General features: G+C 42.6%; 2 protein-coding genes and 1 long non-coding RNA gene across 8 annotated transcripts in view; 2 read left to right on the top strand and 1 right to left on the bottom strand.

Moving 5' to 3' along the window:
• Positions 1 to 13,292, top strand: part of GHR (growth hormone receptor) — a 209,743-nt gene extending 196,451 nt beyond the window's left edge. For all 6 annotated transcript variants that reach the window (XM_075932500.2, XM_075932494.2, XM_075932496.2 and 3 more), the window contains 4 exons: positions 2,020 to 2,185; positions 7,059 to 7,149; positions 9,414 to 9,483; positions 9,746 to 13,292. In XM_075932500.2, coding sequence (XP_075788615.2) covers positions 2,020 to 2,185; positions 7,059 to 7,149; positions 9,414 to 9,483; positions 9,746 to 10,726 — 1,308 coding nt within the window. In that variant the 3' untranslated portion in view covers positions 10,727 to 13,292. The remainder of the gene's footprint in view (positions 1 to 2,019; positions 2,186 to 7,058; positions 7,150 to 9,413; positions 9,484 to 9,745) is intronic.
• The window catches only part of LOC142829959 (uncharacterized), a 32,823-nt gene continuing 11,716 nt past the window's right edge, over positions 5,095 to 26,201 (bottom strand). The window contains exons 2-3 of the long non-coding RNA XR_016349938.1: positions 7,019 to 7,174; positions 5,095 to 5,152 (exon numbers count right to left, since the gene is read on the bottom strand). This is a non-coding gene — a long non-coding RNA (uncharacterized LOC142829959). The remainder of the gene's footprint in view (positions 5,153 to 7,018; positions 7,175 to 26,201) is intronic.
• Positions 13,426 to 26,201, top strand: part of CCDC152 (coiled-coil domain containing 152) — a 41,405-nt gene continuing 28,629 nt past the window's right edge. Inside the window, exons 1-3 of the mRNA XM_025179682.3 lie at positions 13,426 to 15,243; positions 20,221 to 20,313; positions 23,955 to 24,060. Of these exons, the coding sequence (XP_025035467.3) occupies positions 15,229 to 15,243; positions 20,221 to 20,313; positions 23,955 to 24,060 (214 nt within the window). The 5' untranslated portion in view covers positions 13,426 to 15,228. The remainder of the gene's footprint in view (positions 15,244 to 20,220; positions 20,314 to 23,954; positions 24,061 to 26,201) is intronic.

Genomic DNA, 26,201 nt, shown 5'->3' with positions numbered 1-26,201 from the left:
ATTTAAATATCTATTAGCACAATGCTGCACACTGAAGCTACTCCGGGACTGCTGGACTCAGTGCAAGCTGGGACTGAGCAGTCCTGGGTCACAATGGTCCATCGTGGCAGCTCTGCATCTAAATATTTTAGATGTTTTTCTACATTTTCAAATATATTAATTTCAGTTGCAACACAGAATACAGTTTACAGTGTTCAGTTTATATTATTTTTATTACAGATATTTGCACTGTAAAAAAAGATAACCTAATAGTATTTTAGTTCACCTCTTGTAAGTCCTGTCATGCAATCTTTTTATCATGAACGTGTAACTTATAAATGTAGAATTTTTGTACATAACTGCACCCAAAAACAAAACAATGTCAAATTTTAGCGCCTGTAAGTCCCCTCAGTCCTTGTTTGTGGAGATAATGTTGCCCACTTTTTATTTACACTGTCACCTGAAAGTGAGAAAAGACATATGCCTGGCACTGTTGTAGCCCATGCTGCAAGGTATTTACATGCCACATATGGTATTACCTTTTTTGCTTTGACCACCATTTCAAAGGACATGCTTCCATGCTGTGATTAAAACTGTGCAAAGGAAGATAGATGGTATTGCTGCTGTCTAGCCTTTCCTGTTGAATTTCTGCTGGAGAGGGCCAGTTTTACATTGTCATCAAGCATTCAGACTGTCCTCCCTATATGAATTTGTTAAGGGAATGAATTCAATGTGTTCTCTGACTGCCCAGGACAACATTACTCATGTATGAGGTTACATTGGCCCTTTGGGACTAGAGAAGACTAGAGAGGTTGTGACCATTTTTTGACGCGACAGCCGTCCTTTCCATCCTTAGAGATCTCCAAACTATACTCCGTAAAAGAAAAGATTCTGCATTTCTACAGCTGTATGAAACAAGCAAGCTTAAGATAGTTTAGGATTATGTTTTCTCTCAGCTGCCTTCCAACCAGATTGGCTTTGCCTGCTGAGAGTCAGTATGACATAATGCCATGGTTCTCCTAATTTTGATCTATGAACCACAGGAGACAGGAAAGACCCTCGCTTTTCTCAGTGCTCTGATTCCTGATTGTCTTGTTTTCTAGGTATTTCAATCTATAGAGGCAATTGTGGTCCAAAGATCACAGTTTCATAACCACAGAGAGAATATGTTTTAAAGTATGCATTATGCAAACACAGTGCTTATTTAGGTTGCAGAGTTCAAGCACAAACTTAATCCAAATCTGTGTGTTCATAAATCCTGTCTTTGCCAAATGATTTCAAGCTAATCTGTTCTGCTCTGTCTGGCGCTGTCTGGTTTTCTAACTCACATTCACTTTTTCCAGTAATAGTACTGGGTTCTGCAACCGTAAATTCAGCATAACTCCCATCAGAGGGAATTGTATGTAAAGCACATTTTCATTGTTTGCCTGTACTCTGATGTTGGAGTTGGAACTAGATTATGTAAGAAGGAAACTACTCTCAAGGAAGGGAGGGTTCAGCACATAGGTAATACCAAAACAGGAAGATCTGTGGTTAATCTTTGTATATATGAAATCTGTTCCCAGTATTCATATTTACCCTCATATTTTATTTACATTGTGATTGGGAGGAGAGGTTTACACAGTATTCCTAAAATGAGTGTGCTTATAAGATATGCAGTGAGATTGGTGTTTGTGCACAGAAAGAGTTTTTAAAAGTTTAGTTCACAAGATCTGTGCTGAAGAGTGGACTCTGTAGCAAAGTTTAGTCAGAGATGGTTTGGAAAGTATATCTAACCCTGCTTCATCATTGAGGGCAGGCTTAGATGTACTATCAAGGTCCCTTCCACCGTGACCTCTTTATTTCCAGTATGTTCTGTTATTTATAACAAGACTGTTTTCATTGGGACGTCAGTAGAATAGTATTGGAACAATGAACAGGCTTGCAGTTTGACATATACTCTCTATATCTCCTTACTGTAAACATGAAGTTCCACATAAGTAAATATGGCTACAGATGTTCGTATATGTCAACTAAGTACCCGTCATTTTGTCTTTGTAGCTGGAGCCCATGCTCACAACAGTGGTTCCATTGTATTCTTTGAAATTAGGAAGAGACTATGAGATTCGAGTACGATCAAGACAACGTGCTTCTGAAAAATTTGGGGGATTTAGTGAAACTCTTTATGTTTCTCTTTCTTCGATTAGCTCAGTTCTGTGTGATGAAGGTAAGTGAGGAAAACAACTGCAATGACGTGTCATACTAAACATTGCCCTGCTTTCCATTGCTGCCTGTCTTCAGTGTTTAGTACTTGAATATACTAGAAACTCAGGTGATTGCAATAAAAAAAACACATGATGAGACTGACCCTTGCATGGTGGTATAAGAAGAACAGATTTAGAAACAAACTCAGTGGGGTTGTTTCCCAACTTTGCTGAGATAAAAATAATGAATGTTAGGATCATTGGTGAGTTCTGTAGTTCATGCCATACAAATAAGACCAATCAGTGTTGCATTTCAGGGAGTAAGCTGGTCACTGCGGAGGTCAGACACGTCTCATTTCAGGGTAGAGCATTGCTGTTCACTGTCAAAGCAGTTTGCTTTCCTCCTGGAGATGGTGAGGGATAGTGACATTTTGACTCCTGCTCCTCTTCCTGCTTGAAAAAAAAACAGCCGATATGAGCCTTCCCATTTCTTTTGTATCTAAAAATAAGGAACTAAATACAGGCAGTCCCCGGGTTACGTACAAGATAGGGACTGTAGGTTTGTTCTTAAGTTGAATCTGTATGTAAGTCAGAACTGGCGTCAGCCGCTGCTGAAACTGATCAGTTTCAACAGCGGCTGAATCTGGACGCCAGTTCTGACTTACATACGGATTCAACTTAAGAAACCCAGGCGTCCCCAACTCAGCTGCTGCTGAAACTGATCAGCGGCTTATTCCAGGAAGCCCGGGGCAAAGCAACTCTGCCTCGGGCTTCCTGTAGTCAGCCCCTGATCAGTTTCAGCAGTGGCTGACTTGGGGACGCCTGGGGCAGAGCAGCTGGGGTGCTGCTGGGTAGCTCCAGTAGCGCCGCTGCTCAGCGCTACTGGAGCAACCCAGCAGCACTCCAGCTGCTCTGCCCCAGGCGTCCTGATTCAGCCACTGCTGAAACTGACCAGCAGCGGCTGAATCAGGACGCCTGGGGCAGAGCAGCTGGAGCGGGACCAACCCGGCAGTGCCCCAGCTGGTCTACCCCAGGCGTAGGCAAGAAAAGCGTGGTCTGCTGGGGGGGGAGAGGGAGCGCTAGCTGCACCCCCACCCCCCAGCAGACCAGGGAGACGCAGGTGGTGGGACCGCCCGCATCCTCCACGGCTTTGCTCCGTCTCCCTGGTCTTCTGACCAGGGAGACGGGGAGCAAAGCCGCGGAGCACGCCCGCAGTGGGACAGCCCAGGCGCTCCCAGGCTGTCCCGCTGCAGGCGTGCTCCAAGGCTTTGCTCCCCATCTCCCTGGTCTGCAGGGAGACGGAGAGCAAAGCCTTGGAGCACGCCCGCAGCGGGAAAGCCCAGTCGCGCCCGGGCTGTCCCGCTGCGGGCATGCTCCGCGGCTTTGCTCCCGGTCTTCCTGGTCTGCAGGGGGATGGGGAGCAAAGCCTTGGAGCACGCCCGCAGCGGGAAAGCCCAGGCGCGCCCGGGCTGTCCCGCTGCGGGCGTGCTCCGCGGCTTTGCTCCCGGCTCCCTGGTCTGCTGGGGAGCAAAGCCGTGGAGCACGCCCGCAGCGGGACAGCACAGGCGCGCCTGGGCTGTCCCGCTGTGGGCGTGCTCCAAGGCTTTGCTCCCGGTCTCCTTGGTCTGCAGGGAGATGGGGAGCAAAGCCGCGGAGCACGCCCACAGCGGGACAGCCCGGGCACGACTGGGCTGTCCCGCTGTGGGCGTGCTCCAAGGCTGCCCCCCCCCCAGCAGACCAGGGAGACGTGGAGCAGCTTTTCTCGCCCCTGAGGACAGGGGCGGCGGGATGCAGCGCATCTGGGTGTCCCGCCGCTCCAGTCCTCCGGGGCGAGAAAAGCCCCGTTCGTAACTGCGGATCCGACATAAGTCGGATCCGCGTAACTCGGGGACTGCCTGTACTCTGAAACAGTATCAGGCCTGAGCTGCACATTTAGCAACTGAAAACTTGGTGTCATTGGTTAATTTATGTAGTGCTGTCTTACTCTCTTTTCTGGGTGACCAGCAGAGATGTTAAATAAAACATAACCAAACAATGATCCCACCAAAATACCACTAGACAGCTCCCTTCTGCTATTTATATTGCCAGTTCTATGGACAGTGAGCCATCCCTTTGTCCACATGGTATTGTTTTTCCTAGTCACATCAATTCAAATTAAATTTTCAAGTAAGATTTTGTGAAAATAGAATACCAAAATACTTAAATAAAGTCCAAATACGTTGTACTTCCTAGGTTTCCTTTCCCATTACATCCCAGATTCTGGGAGCTAATGGGGGCACCTGTCCCTTTGACTTCAATGTTGGTCTGAGTTGGTGAGAGTACCTCTGCATGGAATCAGACTGGAGACTGAGACTTCTTTACCTCCTAATTTGCCCCCCACAAAAAAGCAATCAAGTTTGTCTGGCATGATTGATTTATTCTGTATTTAGCATACCTCAATTCTGGAACATTAAGTTAAATTTGAAATTTTTTGCTTTAAAGTTAGACACTTAAATCCTTGTGCATGTGCCTAATTTTTTCAAAGAGGCTGCACATCCAGAAATCCCATGGATTTCAGTGGGATTTTTGAGTGCTCTTCACCTTTTCAAATGGGACCTGTTATTGAGATTTCTCCATATGGATTTAGATGGATTTAGGTGCCTACTTTCAGGTACCCAGGCTTGAAAATTTGACCTAAAAATCAAAAAGCTTAGTTGTTAACAAAATCGGGAAAGTGGTCTCTGAAAATATTTTCCCATAAAGTTTATATTTTAAGTTTTGACATGCCATTTTAAAGCTCCTTTGTGACCTGAAAAATGAGTGAGGTCTAAAGTTAAAACGGAATAAAAGGAAACTTAAAGGCTGTAGCCAGAATAGATTTATGTATGTTTCCCTTTACAATCACAAGTTCAGTAGAATAAAGTGCCATTTTTAAAAAAGAATGTTTCACTTACGGGAATGGTTTCTCATTCCTGTCATGCCACACATGTTCTCTCCTTGCATGTGCCAGGCTACAAGGCAGAGGAAAAAAAGGAGGGAAAAGCCATCAACCTGTTGACAGTCGAGGCTGCTCAAAACATAAGGGACCAGCCTGTCCTTGTGGAGAAGCGCATGCTGGCTGTTGCATCACGTTATATTGCTACGTGACTGCCTGGGCCAAAGGCTATACAGATTGAACCTCCCTCGGCACACTCTGTGTTCTCTGTGTTCTGTGCTGTGTGTTAGTTCTATTTTTCCCCTAAATATCTCCTAAGAACCCAATAAACAGTGGAAGCATTGGTAGTACTGGTAGACAATATTAACCACGCGGGTTTTGGCAAATTTTAGGCAGCACTCAGGTCCCATGGGGGAGCCGGACTAGAGAGGTTCAACCTCTAGTGTGCTCAGAAAGGAGGATGGCTTATCTTTGGTTTGGTGCATATATCTACTGTCAATAATGAGCACTCTGCTCTTGCTTAGGAAAACAGCAAAATACACCCTGCAGTAAGGTTTGTGGGCAGTATTACAACAGTCAGGCCCTGAGAAGGCAAGATATCTTCTTCCCTGCATGCATCTGTCTACTTCTTAGTCTACGTCTATGCTACAGCTTATGTGGGCATAATTTGTGTTACTCGGGTGTTGAATAAATCCACCCCCCAATAAGTTACACCAACATAGCGACTGTAACTGGAGTAGTTAAACCAACCCATCAACTTAGAGAATTTAAAACTGTCTTGTGTAGTCAAGCCCATGCTGCCTTTGCCAGGATTTGGTTCAACAATAGAAACTTCATGTTGTTTTTAAGGTGCCTGTAACTAGACCCATGAAATGCAATATTTAAAAGGTTGACATTGAAAGGATATTTTTACTTGGTTTTTGTACAAAATTTGTAAGTTGAATGCAAGGAAGCTAACAAAATTACCAGTCCCCTGGTCAAGGAGGAGGAAGGGGAGACGAGCTCTGCACTCCCAAAAGAGGAGGGCCTTGGGCAGAAGCCACAGGGCTGGAGCAGCCAGCCCTCAATACCATCCAGAGTGTGCAGTGCTTCTACCCCTGATCTCCTGCCAGTCCTCAGAGCATACTGCTCAGTGCTCCAGCAGCAATTTAAAGGGTGTGGGGCTCCGTGCAGCACCATCATTGTGGTAGCAGCTGAAGCAGTGGTTAGGAGCTTTGGGCCCTTTTGAACCACCAGGCCCCAGGGCAGCTGCCACCTTTGCTTCTCCTTCCTCCCTCCTAGTTGAGTGACCAAAGTTCCCATAAAATACATAACTTGTGTGAATTCTGTGCTGTGAATTTACATTTAATTTCCTCTTCAATGCCAAAGCCTTATTTCCCTAAGAGGGTAGTGAAGCTCTGGAATGGGTTACCTAGGGAAGTGGTGGAATCTCTACCCCTAGAGGTTTTTAAGTCTCAGCTTGGCTGGGATGATTTAGTTTGGATTGGTCCTGCTTTGGGCAGGGGGTTGGACTCCATGACCTCTTGAGGTCTCTTTCAACCCTATGAGTCTATGAAAGCCTTGCAGATTTCTGCCAATATCACTGTTATATTTTATTCCCTGGATTCTGTAATTTCCACTCCAGCTCATCTAATGAAGTGGGTTTTATCCAGGAAAGCTCATGACCTAATAAATTTGTTGGTCTCTAAGGGTGCGTCTACACAGCACCTTAAACTCAAAATAAGATATGCAGTTTGTGAAATACGATTGTATTTCGAATAGCTTATTTTGAAATTTGGCTCATGTACACAGCACCAAATTTTGAAATAACACGTATTTCAACAAAGCCCTTAGCCCTCATGGAACAAGGGTTACAGGGATGCCAGAGTAGCACACCTGTTATTTTGAAAAATATTTCAACATAACGGACGCATTTAAAAGACACGGGGTAGCTGTTTTGTACCTTAAGATGCCACAGGACTTCTCTTTGTTATGTTTTTCAGAAATCCAGTTTCCATGGCTCTTGATTATCGTCTTTGGAACATTTGGGCTGATAGTGGTGATGTTCTTAATTCTGTTTTCTAAACACCGAAGGTTTGTATGCTTCATCTGCAGTGGTCTGTGGAACAAAAAATGTTCTGAATTATGGAAGTGCATTTTTAAAAAATTGTCAGGTTTTAGAAATTTACACTGGAAAAAAGGAAGAAGGGAAATAATCTATTCCTTTGAGATTTTTCATCCTGAAGCTGAACTTTTTATTTGTCTCTGAACTGTGGAACTTGTCCCTGTACTATTTATCCATAAAATAACTGAATCTGTAGATCTTTATTTTAAAAGTAAGAGGGGTGATTTTACACAGTTTTCAGGATCAAGCAGATTCCATTTACTGGTGGCTAATGGAACTCATTGGTTATATTGAACATTGTATGAACTTCTGCAGGATAGCCTCACATACTGATTGACTTTCCAGACTGAAGTTATCATGTCTGTGCTACTAGTAACTAGAACTAGACAATGTGCAATAATTTATTTAGCTCCTTTTTTCCCAGTTGCAAATATTGCATTGATTTTTTTACATTTTTGTTGTTCAAATGTGTTTTAGAAAAATATTTTAGTCTATGGGCTTTTTGTAGACTAATCTCTCTAACTTTGTCCATTTCTTCATTACTCAATATGGGGGATTTGGACACCTAAATCACATGGTATTATTTCTCAAGTATGGTCAGATATTTGAAACCACTTTAAACAGATGAAGAAGTGGGCTGTGCCCACAAAAGCTCATGATACCATCTACATGTTTTGTTAGCCTATAAAGTGCTACCACTACCAGACCACTTGTTATTTTTTTCTGTACAGACTAACTCAGCTACCCCCTGAAGCTTCAGATTATAACAGTAAAAGAAGTGGGGAGGAAAAATGGACCTGTCAGTAGTAGTGCCAGTGCTAATGAGGCTAATCAAGTGGCCTGGAAGTGTCCCACATGTAGCTTTTCATGTCAGTGATGCACATTAAATATATCAATGACCTCAAAAGCTAAGTATGGGACACTTCCAGCCCACTAAGTTAGCCTCATTGGCACCAGCACTACTATTGACAGGTACATTTTTTCCCTCCTTCTTTTTCTGTTATAATCTGAAGCTTCGGGGTAGCCGAGTTAGTCTGTACAGAAAAAACAACAAATGGTCTGGTAGCACTTTATAGGCTAACAAAGGGTCATCAGAGGAAGTGGGTTTTGCCCACAAAAGCTGTATATATTTTTGTTAGTTTCTAAGTGCCATGGCACTACTCATTGTTTTTAAAGTTACAGACTAACACTGCTACCCCTCTGAAACAGAGAAAAAGAAAGTTCGTGGTAACCAAGGATAAAAAGAACATAAATACTGATTAAATGAATTCATGGCTCTCGTTTAAATGTATGTTCATGGATATCTTTTACAGATTTCACTCAGCTCAGTTGGTATCTGAGCACCCATTTAAGAAAAGGAGCAAGGGTGTGATCAAGCATAACTTATTTAAAATATTTTTGTAAATCGCCCAACATACACACCACCCACAAGGGTCTTGTATATTCACATTTAAATATGTAGACTAAAGTGTTTTTCACATGCCAAGATGAGAAAAATTCAACGCCAGGCCCACAATATGGAACCACTAGTTCAAAAGGTCATTGAAGTTCTTAAACTAGTTCTCTGATACAATAGCCCTGATATTTTAATATCACTTAATGGTGCACAGAGTATGCTAGCCCTTTTCCCATTATGATTAGCTGCACGTTGCTTTTATGGAAATGTGTTACATTAGTGGATGTCTGAATTTACAAACACAATCATTTAAACATTTACTTTCATGACTCCAGGTTTTGTTTATCATGCCTGAAATACCTTCCCTCCCTTTCACTGCCTGACCCTTTCCATTCCTCTGTTTACTATTTACTGGAGTCCCTTGACCCTGAAGATGCTTAGCAAATGGTGCTTGGCATGTTGAGTAATTCATGCTGACTCACAAGTTGTTGGGTTTTTTTTTAATTATATAAGAAGGACCTTCCACGGGACTTTCCTGGAATTTATTCAAAAGCTGTCTTGTAGAGCATAGACTATTGAAGACTGTATCCAAAATGTGTGCGATCTGAACATACATTTATTTGACTTTAAGAAGCCAGATTTCAGAAAACCTGTTTCTTATTGGAAATCAGAGTAGAAAATAGCATTTTTTCTGTAACATTTTTAAATTGAGTCCATCACACTGAAGTCTTGGAATTAATTAGCATAAAGAGATGGAATGTCAAATCTTATTTCTCTGTGTGCTCAAAAAGTAACAGTTTAAATTATTTGGAATTAAGAGCTCCTTTTTTTTTCAAGGTTAAAAATGTTGATTCTACCTCCGGTTCCAGCTCCAAAGATTAAAGGGATTGATCCAGACCTCTTGAAGGTAATTTTATATTGTACAATATAATCCTGCAGAGTGGGCATCAGTTCAGTGGTGATACTTGGGGGAAAAACCTGCCCATGCAGTGGGATTTTGCAAGAAAAGAACCGATAGAAGTGTTTCATGGTGAGAGAGATACCCAAGTATGTAAGAGCCATTGCTAACATTGCCACGGTTACTTCTGCTTGAACTTACGTGTTACATTAAAAACTGTAGCCTTTCTTGGCTATTTTTACCACATTTCATTTTTGGTTTTGCTTTGCAGAAAGGAAAGCTAGATGAAGTGAACTCCATCTTAGCTAATCATGACAGCTACAAGCCACAGCTGTATAATGACAATTCCTGGGTTGAGTTTATCGAATTGGATATAGACGACCCCGATGAGAAGACAGAAGGCCTGGACACTGACAGGCTCCTGGGTGACAACCATTGTAAGTCTCACAACTGTCTTGGAGTGAAAGATGATGATTCCGGACGTGCCAGTTGTTGTGAACCAGATATTCCAGAGACTGACTTCAGTGCTAGTGATACATGTGATGGCACTTCAGATATTGATCAGTCCAAAAAGACAAGTGAAAAAGAAGAGGATCTCTTGTGCCTTGATCAAAAAGATAATAATGAGTCACATGCTAGTCCTGATGACCCAACTGCCCAGAAGCCTAATACTAATATTCAGTCTGAAGATAACCAGTCAAAGCTGCCTTTTGCTGACAGTATCGAATCAACTAGGCCACCTGTCCATACGCAACTAAGCAACCAGAGTTCAGGAGCAAATACTGACTTTTATGCACAAGTAAGTAATGTTACCCCAGCAGGAAGTGTTGTACTTTCACCGGGGCAAACAAACAAGAGAAGGAGAACACAGTGTGAGGCCTACACAGAACCAGCTATACCATGTCAACCAAACTTCACCACAGACTATGCCTATTTTTGTGAGGCAGATGTGAAAAAATGTATTGCTGTGACATCTTGTGATGCAGTTGAGCCACATGCTCAGGAGCAGAGCTTTAATGAGGATGTTTACTTCACCACAGAGAGCCTTACCACCACTGCTGAGAATCCAGGTGCAGCAATAGTAGAAGCCTCAAGTTCCGAGATGCCTGTCCCAGACTATACCTCCATTCACATAATACACTCTCCACAAGGCCTTGTGCTCAATGCTACTGCGCTACCTGTTCCAGACAAAGAATTTATGCTATCTTGTGGCTACGTGAGCACAGACCAACTGAACAAAATCCTGCCATAGCCTTTCTTTGATAATATGCGTACCGTATGTATTTAATGGCATAGAGTTGGCTTGGGCTTATATGCTTAAACCAAAATCAGTGTTTTAAAACCTTTTTTTGTGGTTTCTTAAGCTTTTACCTGAAAAGTTAAAACGCTAAATCAAAATATTCCCATTATATATTGTAAATATTATCTATGAATTGTCTCAAAAGACTGTTTAATGGCAGTGACTGTCTTGTTATTGTGGGTGTTGATTTTGTGATACTAAGCATTCAATGACTATGTTTAATATACAGTAAATCATGCTTTTTGAAAAAGCTAATGTCAGGTGGTTTTTGAAGTTTGAGAATTTAATGCAAATTTTCACATGCTGAGATCTTTATATCAGTAATGGGCAACTGAAAATACAAAATAGGTGGGAAAGTAAAAGTAGTTTGGATAAATACATTTATTTTGAATGATTATATACATTAATAAATATTTTAATATTCTAGACAACGGCATGGATATTTTATATTATACTACATACTGTAGTTTAAATATAATGATCCATCTAAGGAATGTATTTGCTGCAGTCAGATAAGAGTCTGTTCCTGCTTCGGTAATTGCAGAGAGCAAAGGAAAGAATTCGTTTTTTACAGAGCCATTTTTATACCTCCAAAGAAACCAGTAGAGAAATTTAAAAACTGTAGCAACTTACATTATCTGATGATATTCATTTCTTACAGTATGTATAGAAAAGTATTAATACATTTAGGTTTTTCAGAAAACTTCATAATGTACAAAACAAATGAATCAATTTTTCACCAGAGTCAGGTTAGTGTCATTAATACACATTTTATATAGCAGTAGAAACAATAGCAGGCTTTTTGTTTGCCAAGATCTTTAAAGATTTATAATTATGCTTTTACTGAATGATTCTCAGATACACCTGAATAAGCTCTGGTGACTTGGCAGCTTTATTTCTTCACATGGGACCAAATTCTGAAGTGCTCACTCATACCAATCTATTGTTGAAGTCACTCACAGCTTTGACTGAGTATTGACTAAAAGGTAAGTAAGGACTTCAGGATTTGGCCAACAGTTCATTTTTAAAGCTAAAACAGATTCAAATGAATTTAACAAAAAAAGGAGTTTGAGTAAGGGGTTGTCCAACAGGGTGTTTTCTTTTTCACAGCCTACCAGAGACAGAGAGGCTGCGTCTAAACCGGCATGATTTTGTGGAAATATTTTAATGGAAAAGTTATTTCTGCAAAAGAGTGTTTATATTGGCAAGTGCCTTTGCGCAAAAGATTTGCTTTTGCGCAAAAGCATCTGTGCCCAGTATAGACGCGCTTTTGCGCAAGAAAGCTCCGATGGCCATTTTAGCCATCGGGCTTTCTTGCGCAAAAAATTAAGGTGCCTGTCTACATTGGCCCTATGCCTGTCTACATTGGCCCCCTTGCGCAAGAGGGCTTATCCCTGAGCGGGAGTGTCGAAGTATTTGCGCAAAAAGCGCTGAATTCTTACATTAGAACGTCAGTGCTCTTGTGCAAATTCAAGCGGCCAGTGTAGACAGCTGGCAAGTTTTTGCGCAAAATCTAGAGTCTCTTGCAGCAACATTAGGAAGACTTTCAGAAATCTATGAAAGAAAAAAACAAAATTCAGTGGGAAAGCTTTCTTCATTCTTATGGATTTGTTAAGAAAGTGATGCCATTATTTGCCTCAGAAATTGCCTTTATAGGAAACAGTTTCCATCTTGGCAGAAATATTTTTAGAGAGAAAGCATAACCAGGGATTTTAATTTCCCTTCTGAATAGCAATCTATGGGCCCAATCAGGCAGACCTTGCTTACATGAGGATGTTCACTTAATTTAGTGGGACTCAGCCTGTGTCTAAGTATGGCAGAACTGAACCCTACAGTTGGATGGGATTTAACTTTAACATGTACTTTATGGTCAATAAAAGCTTCAGAGGGGTAGCTGAGTTAGTCTGTAACAGGAAAAACTTAAACAACAACAAATAGTTTAGTAGCACCTTAAAGACTAGTAAATAAATCATGAGCTTTTGTGGGCAAAACCAGTTTTCCCAGGGATGGAGCAGGCTCTGGCATTAGAAAGGCAGGATAAGGGATGTCCTGAAGGCAGGGAAGTGAGATGGGTTCTGGAGTGGCCCTAGTGGATAGGGCATTCACCTGGGGAGCGCAGGGTGGGTTTTGCCCACGGAAGCTCATGATACCATCTACATGTTTTGTTAGTCTTTAAGGTGCTACTAGACTATTTGTTGTTTAAGTTTTTTTATGGTAAATGTTTATTAGATATTCTGCTAACAGCTATATTATTTAGTTTCATATGAAATGTAAGTGTAAGACACTAATGCAATTAACAGCTGTGTATGTGTTTGAAAAAAGTTTCTTACTATATGTCAATTGCCAAAAATAGAAGATACCTCAATCAATCTCAGAATGTCATTTTGGTACTTTAGTGGTTACACAAGTCATTATACACCAGTATGAAGATTTGTGCCTTTCAGATTCTATTTAACTTTCCTTATGTCTGTGTTGTTTTTTTCTTTCAAAGTTTAATAAATTTATTTTCTTTGATCCATCTTGACATGGAGTTCTTTATTATAGATGCATTAAATACCTTTTAGTGTATGTAAATTATACCAGCATATTCAGATTTTATCGGATAGAAAGCCAGGATTATCCATCATATGAAATAGAATTCAGCCACTGTTTCTTGGACTAGGACTAGGAGCATTGTATGCTAAGACCTATGTTTTCTCTGGGCCACATGTATACAGTTAAATGTGAGGGTAGAATTAATTGTACTTGGACCACTTTGTATGAACACTTAAAATTAAATATTTATTGGAGTAAGGACTTGAAGCTGGATCTCCTGTATCCCAGATAAGTGTGCTAATCCCTAGCCCATAGAATCAAATCTCTTTTTTAGCCCAAGAAATATATAGTTTTTTAATACAAAGTGGAATAACTTCAGCAGGGGAGATGGAGAGCTCTGCCCATAAAATCCCATTAGTCTGGTTGTCAGAGAACATTCCTGAAAGGTTTGAGTGTCTACTTCAAATCAGACGGCAGAGTATGCACACCACAGTCACCTGACAATTCATTACCTGCTTGCCTTCTGCTGTCTTATGTGTGAGACTTGCTCTGAGAACACCAACCAGATAGAGCCCTGCTGGGGTGTTAAGTGAGCCAATGGCTTGTCTGACAATCCTCTTGGGGCTTAGCAAGCTCTGACAAATGTATTAGCTCTGGGGCAGCTCAGGACTGAACTTTACAACTTTACACTTCCTTACACGGGGATTTTAGGTAAGGGTTAGATGGCAGCTGTACGATAGTTTTCAGAATATCAGTGGTGCCTAAATGTTGAACTTTGCCAACTAAAGAGGCAGTTGGGTGGATCTATCCTTTGTAGATCTATTCTGAGGACCCAGTGCTGCCACTGTATACATGAAGTAGTGTCTTTCCAGTCCCAAAGTAACACACATAACTAAATATAAGAATGTGAGAATCAATCCCTTTGGACACTGTTGTGAAACAGGATGGTCAACCCCCTAATGTTACTACATTTTCTTCCCTGAATTCTTCCTGCATGTAATCAGCACCTGAGATTTTACAATCAAATCACAGAGTGCAAATAGACATCAGAGACAAGTGTCAGTTTGGTGCAAAACAAAACAATGTCACTTCCACTTTGTCATGGACTTCTAGTCATCATCACAAGGTTCTGTTCAATAGCTTCTTAAATTATCTCTCTAATGGGATAGAAAGTGCACGTATAGAATGAGTAGCAAGTTGGGAGAGATTGCAAGCACTTAGGAGAGGAGCACATGACCTACCAGGAGAGGCTGAGGGATTTGGGCTTTTTTAGTCTGCAGAAGAGAATAGTGAGGAGGGGATTTGATAGCAACCTTCAGCTATCTGAAGGGAGGTTCCAAAGAGGATGGAGAGAGGCTGCTCTCAGTAGTGACAGATGGCAGAACAAGGAGCAATGGTCTCAAGTGACAGTGGGAGATGTCTAGGCTGGATATCTGGAAAAGCTATTTCACTAGGAGGGTGGTGAAGCACTGGAATGGGTTACGTAGGGAGGTGGTGGAATCTCCATCCCTAGAGGTTTTTAAGTCTCAGCTTGACAAAGCCCTGGCTGGGATTTAGTTGGGGTTGGTCCTGCTTTGGATAGGGGGCTGGACTCGATGACCTCCTGGGGTCTCTCCCAGCCCTATGATACCCTGAACTTTTCTTCTTCCATTAAGTAGTCATTGTTCTAATCTTGGGAACAAATCTGCAGACTAATTGATCAGTATGCTCAGATGCCTCCTAGTAGAGGCTGAATACTGAAAGTACAATTTGATTCTCAAGGGGAGAAGGCTGGTACCTGCTGCTTCTGTTGATACCATTAGGAAATGGGCTTATCTTGAAATGGAGTGTGCTGTCTATCTCTTCTCTGCATTGGGGACTACAGGAGATGCCAGGTTTGAGAGAACTTTTTACAGAAGGCTGAAAGAAAACCATGTGGTATGAGCTCTACTGAGGTAAGAGCAATTTTAAAAAGATTGTTTGAGAAAACTAATAGTTAAAAGCCTGTATTCCCCACTGTCTTGTCCCAAATAGTTTGTGTTATGCCATATGTGGCTGTCTTCATATAATGATTGATTCTGTGACCTTATAGAGTATAACCGTGTTGCAGTTAGACATCCGCAGTTGGCCTGTGCCAGCTGATTCACGAGGCTCACGAGGCTTGAGCTAATGAGTTTAACTGCAGTGTAGATGTTTGGGTTTAAACAGTATTTTCTGCTCTGGGACTCTCCCACCTGATAGGGTCCTAGAATCCACACTCCAGCATGAGGTAGAATATCTACTCCACAATTAAACACCTCTTATCTCAAGTTCCATGAGCCTGGCCCAGGCCTGCCACAGGTATCTAACTTCAGTGTAGCCATACCCATGCAGGCAAAGTGTAAAGCTCAATATTATCCCAGCACTCCTCCAATGTCAATATGAATATCAATAAACATCAGCAAAAGTGTAATCAGTTTCTTATGATAATAACAGCAACAAAGGAAAATGTAGGGAGGGGGTTAGAACTCATTGAAATCCTTTGTACAGAGATGATCAACTTAAAAAGTGACATTCCAAGCAGAAAGCATGCTACTGGAGATCATAGTCTCTTACGAACATAAGAATAACCAGACTGGGTCAGGCCAAAAGTCCAGCTAGCCCAGTATCCTGTCTACCGACAGTGGCCAATACCAGATGCCCTAGAGGGAATGAACAGAGCAGGTAATCATCAAGTGATCCCTCCCCTGTCACCAATTTCCAGCTTCTGACAAGCAGAGGCTAGGGACACAGTTCATACCCATCCTAGCTAATAACCATTGATGGACCTCTCCTCCAGGAATGTATCTAGTTCTTTTTTGACCATCTTAAAGACCTGGTCTTCACAATGTCCTCTGGCAATGGGTTCCACACATTGACTGTGTGTTGCATGAAGAAATACCTCCTTTTGTTTATTTTGCATATCTTAAGAACTACAGGTAAAATACATTCAAATTACTGTATTCTGTATTCATGTAAATTTTTTGGCTTGTTTAAGGACCTACTGTGGAGGGGTGCACAATACTCTTAACTCCCATGAAAACCCCATTGATATCGCTGGGAAATGAGAATGCTTCCACCTTCCAGAGGCATTCAGTACCTCACATGATCAGTCCCTATACCTGAACATGTCAGATCCCTAAAGACTACTACTGCTACTGAGAGAACAAGTACTCTGAAAAAGTCATTCCAAAATAATCCACTAGCTGCTTCCCTGTCTCTAAACACATCAGACTGTATTCATAAGCCCTGACACTTAGGCTATGTCTACCTTTCACACCCAGTGGCAGCAGCATGTACAGAAGAGCAATTCATAAGCTCAGACTGGGACTATGGGTCTGACCACACTACACAGCAGCAATGACTTTTGTCCTATTTCTTCTAGGTCATCAGCATAAAATGTCCTTCCTCTTTCTATTTCATTGCCATTCATCCCTACACCAAGCCTGATACCGCTTATATTATGTCTATACTGTGCACCAATGACATTGAAAAATAAGCTTCATCCACTCAGTGGTATGAACTTAAACATGACAGTGAAAGGCTCTGCCTGGTGGGAGGTAAGGGGGAAAGGCTTCAGTAGCTCCCTGTTGATAAGAGTCTTTCACTGTGAAAAATCTCAGGGGAGTTGCTGTATTAGTCTATAACTTTAAAAACAATGAGTGGCACCATAGGGTATGTCTTTTCACTATGATGACGTATGGCTTTGCTGGGGTGGGAGGCAGCAGTGGAAAGCTCCAGCAATAGGGAAGCAGGAGACCCTACAGCTATGTCTACACTGTTGGCTTTTGCCAACAGAGTATGCAAATGAAGTGTGAGAAGTTGCTAATGCGCGCTTCATTAGCATACTCTGCTGGCAAAAGCCGGCAGTGTAGACATAGCCTGCATTGCTAAAAACAGTGCAAGATACTTACCCACAAGCTTGTTTTCATTCACCTATGCAATGTATACCTGTGCTAGCGGGTATGTTCTTTACACACTACCAAGAGTCCAGTGGTGACAAGCCTTTTACCAGGGTAGCTAAAGGAATCTTAGAATAGCATTGCCCGTATTCATTGACAGCCAGCAAGATCCAGGCCCTCCAGCACTGAAACAATCTTTCTTTCTTACCTAAGCCCATTTCCAGTTTCCAGACATGCTACATCTGTCCTCTGGGCCTCCCCAGGCTAAGAACCAACAGCTCCATGCATTCCGGCTGCATGCAGCCAGAGCACTGCACCCACCCCACAGCCACGCTCAATCCCCTGATGCTCCTCCATCCCCACACACTGTGCTGTGCTTTCCTCCCACCGTTGACTTCCCCTGGCAGAGTGGGCAGCTCTGTGGGCAGGTGGCCACTTCCATTAGCTGGTTGGTGCAGGGGGGAAGAGGGGAGTGTAGAATCTCTCCTTCCTGTCCCCCCCAGGCCACTAGTGGTACAGTCCGGGTGGTGCTGAGGTGTTCTCCCGCCTGTGTGGGAAGGCAGGCACAAGAGCTGCTCCTCAGCCTGGCACGAGGGGGCAGGAGGCTGAGGGGGGCAGAGGGAGTCAGGTGAGCTGGGTCCTAGCTCCTTCCCGAGGGGCCGGTGCAGACACGGAGCACTCTCACTCTGCCCCGCAGTCACACACTGCAGCCCCAAGGGGCACCCAGAGCCTGCCCCCTGCCCAGCTGGCAGGCGATGGAGCCGTGGGTGTACTGGCCCTGCAGAGGTCAAAGGGAGCCTGCACTGGGAGGTGCTGGGCCGGCTGCCAACACTCCAGGGTGCCAGCCTTCTGGTGGTCTGGCTTTGGAGAGGTTTACTGATTGGGCCTTTGCTGGGGGGAGAGAGGGTTGACGTTTTCCACCCTGAAGGTTGTAGCTCTTTGGTGGCTGGAGTGGCGAGCCCCTGCATACATCCACCCAGATCCCAGAGTCCACGCCAGGCTCAGGCTAGGGGACAGAGCACCAGACTGGCTCTCAAAAGACTGGCACAGTCACTGGCCTGTAGGGTGATTTGGGCAGGTTACATTTCCTCCCGGTGCCTCAGCAAACTCATCAGTAAAATTGGGTGATGACACTGATTTTCTTCAGAAAGGGCTTTGTGAGCTACTGAGGAAAAGCACTGTGTGAGAGTGACAGATGATTATTACTGATGCTTAGCACAGGTGCTACAGCCACAACTAGAACTGAGAGTTCCAATGGAAACATGATTCAACAAAGAGCATTGTATCCAGGGACCTCTGTTCTCCACTGCGGGCAACTCTGTACAGAAAGTCTGGGTGGGTACCATAGGTCATGATGCAACATTGCATCCTGGAATACATAACCTCCACCACAGCTCTACTTAAATCTTCACATTTGGGTACACAATCAACTGTGAAGCCCTGCATAGCTGCTCATAGCACTGCGTGGCCCATAATCCCAAACAGAGGGCAAAGGGAGCAGTGTGTCTGCTGCAAATGAATTCTGCAATATTTCAACTACTCCTAAAAGCTGCCATACTTCAGCTGTTCCTGCTCTGAGATTAAGTCTAAAAATACACACAGAAAGGGAGAAAGTACTTTAGAAATTTAAAACTTTCACAAAATAAACAATTATTTTAATTCAATGCAAATATATTTAATATTTTTAAAGCACAGTGTAATTAATTGTATAAATAGCCTTCATTTTTCTTTATGCCTGTTAGCAGTTATTTAAATTTTCTATTTCTTTTCCTATCAGGAAAAACAACAAATGTGCAGGAAGAGGACTGTGCATATTAAGGCCTTTATCCTGCAAAGTCTTAAACATGCTTAACTTTATGAAGTTAGCAGTCCCACTAAAGTCAGTAGAACTCCTATCAGACTGTAAAATTAAGCAGAAGTCTTTGCATGATCTGAACCTCGCCAGTACCATATTAAGAGTGATCACATTGAAAGGGAAATACAGATTACTACTTCTGTTTGTAAAGCTGAAGCGCAGTCAGGATAAAGCTAAACTTCCCTTATGATACCATCCCAGAAGCTTTGGGATGGATGGGTTAAAACACCTTCAAGTACTCCCTGTCACTTTCTATGCCCTTTAAGTGTGGGCAGGTCTTCCCTTGCAAGATCAGGCAAATAGTGCCACATTGTAGCTGTGACTGGCTGTCTACACTGCAATTCCTGGTGGTATCCCTGAAAAGCTCTGGAACCATTTCTGAAAAACCAGACACATTCTATGAGGAATAAGGGATGTTCCAAAAGAGGAGGGTTTTCCGAAATTTGGCCCTGTGTAGACAGGTCAAATTTTGGAAAAGTCTCTTCCAAAACAAAGAGCAGAAAAAGATACACAAATTGTAGTTCGCAATTTGCATATCTTTTTCCGATATAACTCTTCAGTCTAGATATAGCCATAGAGAAGGTGCCTATCCTCATACACTTACCCAAAACTTGTGATGTAAATATTAAATAAAAGACATAACAGGATTACAGAAATGGAAGATATGTACGCTCATAATGGAAGACTTAATATCAGTTTTCAAATATCCTGAGGGTTGTTAGAAAAAGAAATTGTTCTCCATGTCCAGTGAAGGGAGAATAAGTAATGATAGTTTAATCTGCAACAAGGGAAATTTAGGTTAGATATTAAGAAAAGCTTTCTAAATATAAGAATAGTTAAATAGTGAAACAGGTTTCCAAGGGAGGTTAAATTACTTATTAGGAAGAATAGTTTTATTCTGTAATGCTAACCTCATTTTGTACATAACTTTCTGAAAATGCAAGGTTTACTGGTCTGCACTCAAATCATGGTTTAAAAGAAAACATAAAAGTGAATTTACGTATGATTGTAAACTGAGTAGTTAAGTATGGCAACATATATATTATAAATGTAAAATAAGTAGGCCAAATTTGTATTAATCTGTAATATCCCACTAATATCAGTAGCATTGTATAGGTTATAAAGCTCTACAATAAATACTGGTTGCTATTTTCCAGAAACAAATGAATCATACCAGTGAAGCAAATATGAAGAAAATCAATGTTGCAAATCTTGATAAACTTTTAGAAGACTTCTCACAGATAGAAAAGGTAGGTTACAAAAGTAAATTAAGCTGAATTTTTGTTGTTGTTGTTAATACTTTCAGACACATCTTTTTACATTCTTTTTTTTTTTTTTTTGAAATTTTCGTCTATATGGCATCTGCAGTTGTCATACTTACAAAATGTGCACCCTTGCAATATGCAACTTCGAAATCTGCTGCAAAGCTGGGCCTATTTGAGCCACACAATATCCTCTCCCAAAAGTTTCAGAGGGGGTAGCCATGTTGGTTTCTAACGGGAAAAACTTAAAAAACAGCAAATAGTCTTGCAGCATCTTAAAGACAAACAAAAAATGTAGATGGTATCATGAGCATTTGTGGGCACAACCCACTTCTTCAGATGAATGGAGTTTAAGGGGTCCAGTTTTCAAATAAATAGCACAGTGAGAGGATGGGGAGAAGAGAAGGAAAAAGCAGGGGAGGAAGGGGGAAAGAAATTGTCCATTAGAGTGTCCATGCTAAATGAAGCTGATAAGAATACTTAGTACCCACTCTAAGTACCCATTGTTTGGTATTTTAGGTCACTAGGATGTGGAATGTAGCAGGCCATCCAGCCAAAGTCTTTGTTTAGACTTGTGTTGTAGGAATCAAACTTGTAAATGACATTAAGTTCTGTAGCTTCCCTGTCGACCTGGCTTTTGAAATTGGTTTCTATAATATGGTGACTCTGAGATTCATTAATGAGTGCCCAAGCAAGTTATAATGTTCCCCAACAGGTTTCTGTGTGCTGCCTTTTCAGATATCTGATTTGTGTCTATCAATTCTTTCTTGTAGATACTGTCCAATTTGGCCAATATACATGGCAGAGGGTCATTACTGGCATTTGTTGGCATAGATATCGTCATAGGACCGCACCACGTAAACCACCACATCAGAGGCTTGTACAGCTGCACATCCATTAATGTGATTTATGCCATCAAATGCCAGCAATGCCTCTCAGCCATGTGTATTGGCCACACTGATTCCTACAACAGAAGTCTAAACAAAGACATTGGCTAGATGGCTGTGACAGGTCACGAGCGACCCGCACGTTAGTCGGCAGGGAGGGGCCGGAGGAAGCTGTCCGACTGGGAGTGGGCGCACTGGGAGTGGGCGGACTGGGAGTGGGCGGAGGCGGCAGGGCTTACCCCCGCGTTTGTGCAGCCGAGCGGCAGCTGGCCCCGCTCCCTGCATGTGCCCGTGGAGGGTGGATGTGTTGAATGACGGGTGGAGGGAGGCGGGCGAGCCTGCTGCATCCAGAGAGGGGCGGGACCCCAACTGGACGTCACGACCGGCGGGCCTTTTCAAAAGGGCCCGCCGGCAGCAAGGGCAGGGGCAGCCTCCAGGGCCGGCCATAGGGGAGCCCTGGGTCGGAGTCAGGTCGGCACCACCCCTAAGGGTGGCCGGTGGCTGGATGCAGCCCCGCGGAGACCTGGGGTCCCTGCGGACGCCTCTCACCACTGAATCCAGGATCCGACGCAGAGTGGAGATGTCTACAGGACCAGATGCCAGAACCGCGGTAGGCTCCGGAGACCCCCCTGACGGGGTACAGGGACACGCGGAGGGGAGGAAGCAGCCCAGGGCGGGGCTCTTCTGGGGACCGTGGGCAGATGTGTTGAGGGAGCTCATCCCATGTTTGCCGTGCAGAGGGCTAGTAGACCCCTGCACTTAGGGCCCGGACTGGGACCCGGAGGAGAAGGTGGGCCTGGGTCCCCCTCCCCTCGCACCACCTCGAGAGCCGGTGCCACCCCAGTCCCATGAGAGCAAATTCCCCGAGCGATTCAGACAGGAATGCCCCTGTCAGGAGGGGGGCGACTTCTGGGTTCACAGATCCCCGGACTTATGGAAGCGGGGTGATTGCACCCGACGGTGCTGGCCTGGGCCCGGACCTGGCAAACGGCGCCGCAGAGTTGGTCGACGGGGTTCACCGAACCCCCCTGCCAACCGGTAGAGGGCGATTGCACCCCAAAACTCATCCAAAATGGCCCACTACATTCCATATCAAAAGCTCATGATTCCATCTACTGGTATGTCTACACTACCACCCTAGTTCGAACTAGGGTGGTTAATGTAGGCAACCGAAGTTGCAAATGAAGCCCGGGATTTGAATTTCCCGGGCTTCATTTGCATCTTGCCGGGCGCCGCCATTTTTAAATGTCCGCTAGTGCGGACTCCGTGCCGCGCAGCCACACGCGGCACAGAGTCCGCACTAGCGGACATTTAAAAATGGCGGCGCCCGGCTTTATGCAAATGAAGCCCGGGAAATTCAAATCCCAGGCTTCATTTGCAACTCCGGTTGCCTACATTACCACCCTAGTTCGAACTAGGGTGGTAGTGTAGACATACCCTAAGGTGCTGCAAGACTATTCGTTGTTTTACGTTTTTCCAATTTCCTCTCCCATCACCTACTGTTTGGAGCCAATACTGTAAAAGGACTCTCACCCCAGTTACCTTGATTATCACCTTTGCTTGGCTAGGCACCTTCTTGGTGCTCACAGCAATTTTGGAAGGGATGTTTATCAAAAGTTTCTCTAATTTTTATTGTTAATTTTTGTTGTAGTAAGAATATCAGAGGGCTGCTCAACTACAAATGTGATATCTTTCAGCACCATTCCAGTGATGTAATAAAATAAAATATTCCGGAAAATGTTTACTGTATCATAATTTGGCCATGACAAAGTTAAGCTGACTTGTATGGCATAGACACCTCATTTTAAATATTTGCAGCTCTTGCTCCGGGCAGTTAATGTGTGCCTACATTTCCTAATTGTAAAGTAATGTGGGAATAATAGATGTGTATGGTTTTAGCTATCATGGACACTGTTTTAAGATTCCAAATGTTTTTATTCAGGCACACAATGTTCTGTTGACAATAGTCATCCATTTGTTGATGTAATCTTTATAGTGGCTGTCAAGTGTTATGATGGACCTCAAATAGCAAAAGCTGTCTACTTGGTCAATGTTTACACCAATAATGATTAATTTAGCTTGTTCCTTGATTTTTGATGATACTGTTAGTTTGGGCTTTTGTTCATTCTTTTTTAATTCCCATTCTCTGGCTGTTGTGTACAGGTTAGTTGCAACTTTTGGGTTGTATCCCCCCAGAGGCATTATAACTACAATATTTTCTGCAAAGTCTAGGTGACTGATAATTGGTCCCCAAAATCTTAAGGGAGTCGGACAAGGTGTTTTCTCAGTATAGAGCAAAATCTTTGGCTTGAATGTTTAGTTCTGCAAGAAGGAGCTCATGGAGCCCAAATGGGTCCTGCTTCCCAAAGATTCCCAGAACTCTGCAGCACAAGGAGGGAAAATCCTTAAGCTTGAATATGGAGAAGCAACATTCTGAAAGAACATTTCTATGGTAACCATTATCAGTGTGGAGCCTAAATCTTAATTATCTACAACCAAGCCTAACTTCATTCATTTCTTTACAGCTAAATCATAGTGTCAGTAGAACAGATCTCAGACAGGGAAGCTCTGAACTATTCTGTAAACCTCAGCTCAGTGTTGCTGAATTTTTTTGTTTAATTTGATTTGAGTTTATTTGTTGTTTGTTTGTTTTTGTAACATTTATTTGAAAAACCTGATAGAAAATTTAGAATAAGAGGATTTAATTTAATATTAATCTAAAGATATTTCAATTTTTTACAGAAAATATTAGAAAGTAATGGAAAGAATAGTCTTCTGAATCTTCAACTGGAAAAATGTAATAGGTTATTAACATTAAGCCAATCGAAGGAAGACTCAGTAAAAGAAGGTAAGTATCATTTTAATGTTCAAAAACAGTTGATTGTGTTGAGACCTTGATGTAAAGTGTCAAATTTAAGCAAAGATGCTAATTACCTTACCCATTACAAAGATAGCTTCCCCAATTATCACCTCTAATATCATTAGCTCACAGACATTTACCTCCCCCCAGCTTATCCCCCCTCTGTTCTGAAATCTGATTTGTCCTTTTCATGTGTGTTCACTTTGTTTGATTGTATCCCTTTGGTATATATGGTCATGCCAATTTTCTTCCACAATTTGATCTGAGGAAGTAGGTCTGGCCCACGAAAGCTCATCACCTAATAAACCATTTTGTTAGTCTTTAAAGTGCTACATAGTCCTGTTTTTTGTTTCAGCTAGACTAGACTAACACGGCTACATTTCTATTACTATTCTGGAGATTACTCTTTTTTATAAGTAATTTTTCAGCAATTCATATGAGATTTTTTTTATATGAAGTGATATATATTAATGTTTGAAATAAGTTATTATGAACATGTATCACATTAAATTCATATATGCTGCAGATTTCCTTAACAAAATCAGTTCCCATGGAAGGGTTATTAATGTTTGCTGGTAAAATGCTACAGCTATTTTGTCACTCAGCTACAGGGATATTCTTTTGGATTTAGTTCTTTTCTATTATTCCTGAAAAATAAACAATCTAAAGCTTTTTTCACCAGTCTTGGACACAGAAACTTTTTTTTTTTTTGGCCACACATAGGTGAATTTGTTCAGAGCATCTTGGAGACTTACTGTATAAATATTTATATTAATAGTTAATATAGCTTTAAAGCTACATAGTAAACATTTTTCCAGGAATATTCTATTTTATTATATCACATTTGTAGTTGAGCAGCCCTCTGATATTCTGTAGTTACTATGAATCAGGTAAAGGAGAGTTCTACAGGTTGAATCTCTCTAGTTCGGCACTCTTTGGTCTGGCAACATCCATAGACTCATAGACTCATAGACTTTAAGGTCAGAAGGGACCATTATGATCATCTAGTCTGACCCCCTGCACAGTGCAGGCCACAGAATCTCGCCCACCCCTCTTAGAATAATCCTCTGACCTATGTCTCAGATATTGAAGCCCTCAAATACTTTGAAGGCCCCAACATGCAGAGAGTCCTTCAGCTGTGATCTGTGCCCAATGCTACAGAGGAAGGCGAAAAACCTCCAGGGCCTCTGCCAATCTACCCTGGAGGAAAATTCCTTCCTGACCCCAAATATGGCAATCAGCTAAACCCTGAGCATGTGGGCAAGACTCACCAGCCAGACACCCAGAAAGTTCCCTATAGCAACTCCTATCATCCCTCCATTGACCTATTTCCAACTGATAATGAATGGTCAATTAGTTACCAAGATCATGTTATTTCATCCAACCATCCCCTTATCATAGAATCATAGAACTGGAAGAGACCTCAGAAGGTCGTCAAGTCCAGCCCCCCGCTCTAGGCAGGACCAATCCCATCTAAATCAACCCGGCCAGGGCTTTGTCAAGCCGAGACTTAAACACCTCTAGGGATGGAGACTCCACTACCTCCCTAGGTAACCCATTCCAATGCTTCACTACCCTCCTAGTAAAATAGTTTTTCCTAATATCCAATCTGGACCTCTCCCACCACAACTTGAGACCATTGCTCCTTGTTCTGCCATCTGTCACTACTGAGAACAGCCTCTCTCCATCCTCTTTGGAACCTCCCTTCAGGAAATTGAAGGCTGCTATCAAGTCCCCCCTCACTCTTCGCTTCTAAACAGACCCAAGTCCCTCAGCCTCTCCTCGTAGGTCATATGCTCCAGACCCCTAATCATTTTGGTTGCCCTCCGCTGGACCCTCTCCAATGCATCCACATCCTTTTTGTAGTGGGGGGCCCAGAACTAGACACAATACTCCAGATGTGGTCTCACCAAAGCCGAATAAAGGGGAATAATGACATCTCTGGATCTGCTGGCAATGCTCCTCTTAATGCATCCTAATATGCCATTAGCCTTCTTGGCTGCAAGGGCACACTGTTGACTCATATCTAGCTTCTCATCCATGGTCCAGAATGATTTTAGTTAGGTGGATGGCCATTTATCATGAGTGTAGCTAAGTTTCCTGAAGTCCCATCAAGATTGTTTACAGCC

This window comes from Pelodiscus sinensis, chromosome 6, assembly GCF_052426305.1.
Source record: "Pelodiscus sinensis isolate ZL-2025 chromosome 6, ASM5242630v1, whole genome shotgun sequence".
Lineage (NCBI taxonomy): Eukaryota > Metazoa > Chordata > Testudines > Trionychidae > Pelodiscus > Pelodiscus sinensis.
The sequence above is the reverse complement of the archived record's forward strand: the minus strand, read 5'-3'. Positions and strand labels throughout refer to the sequence as shown.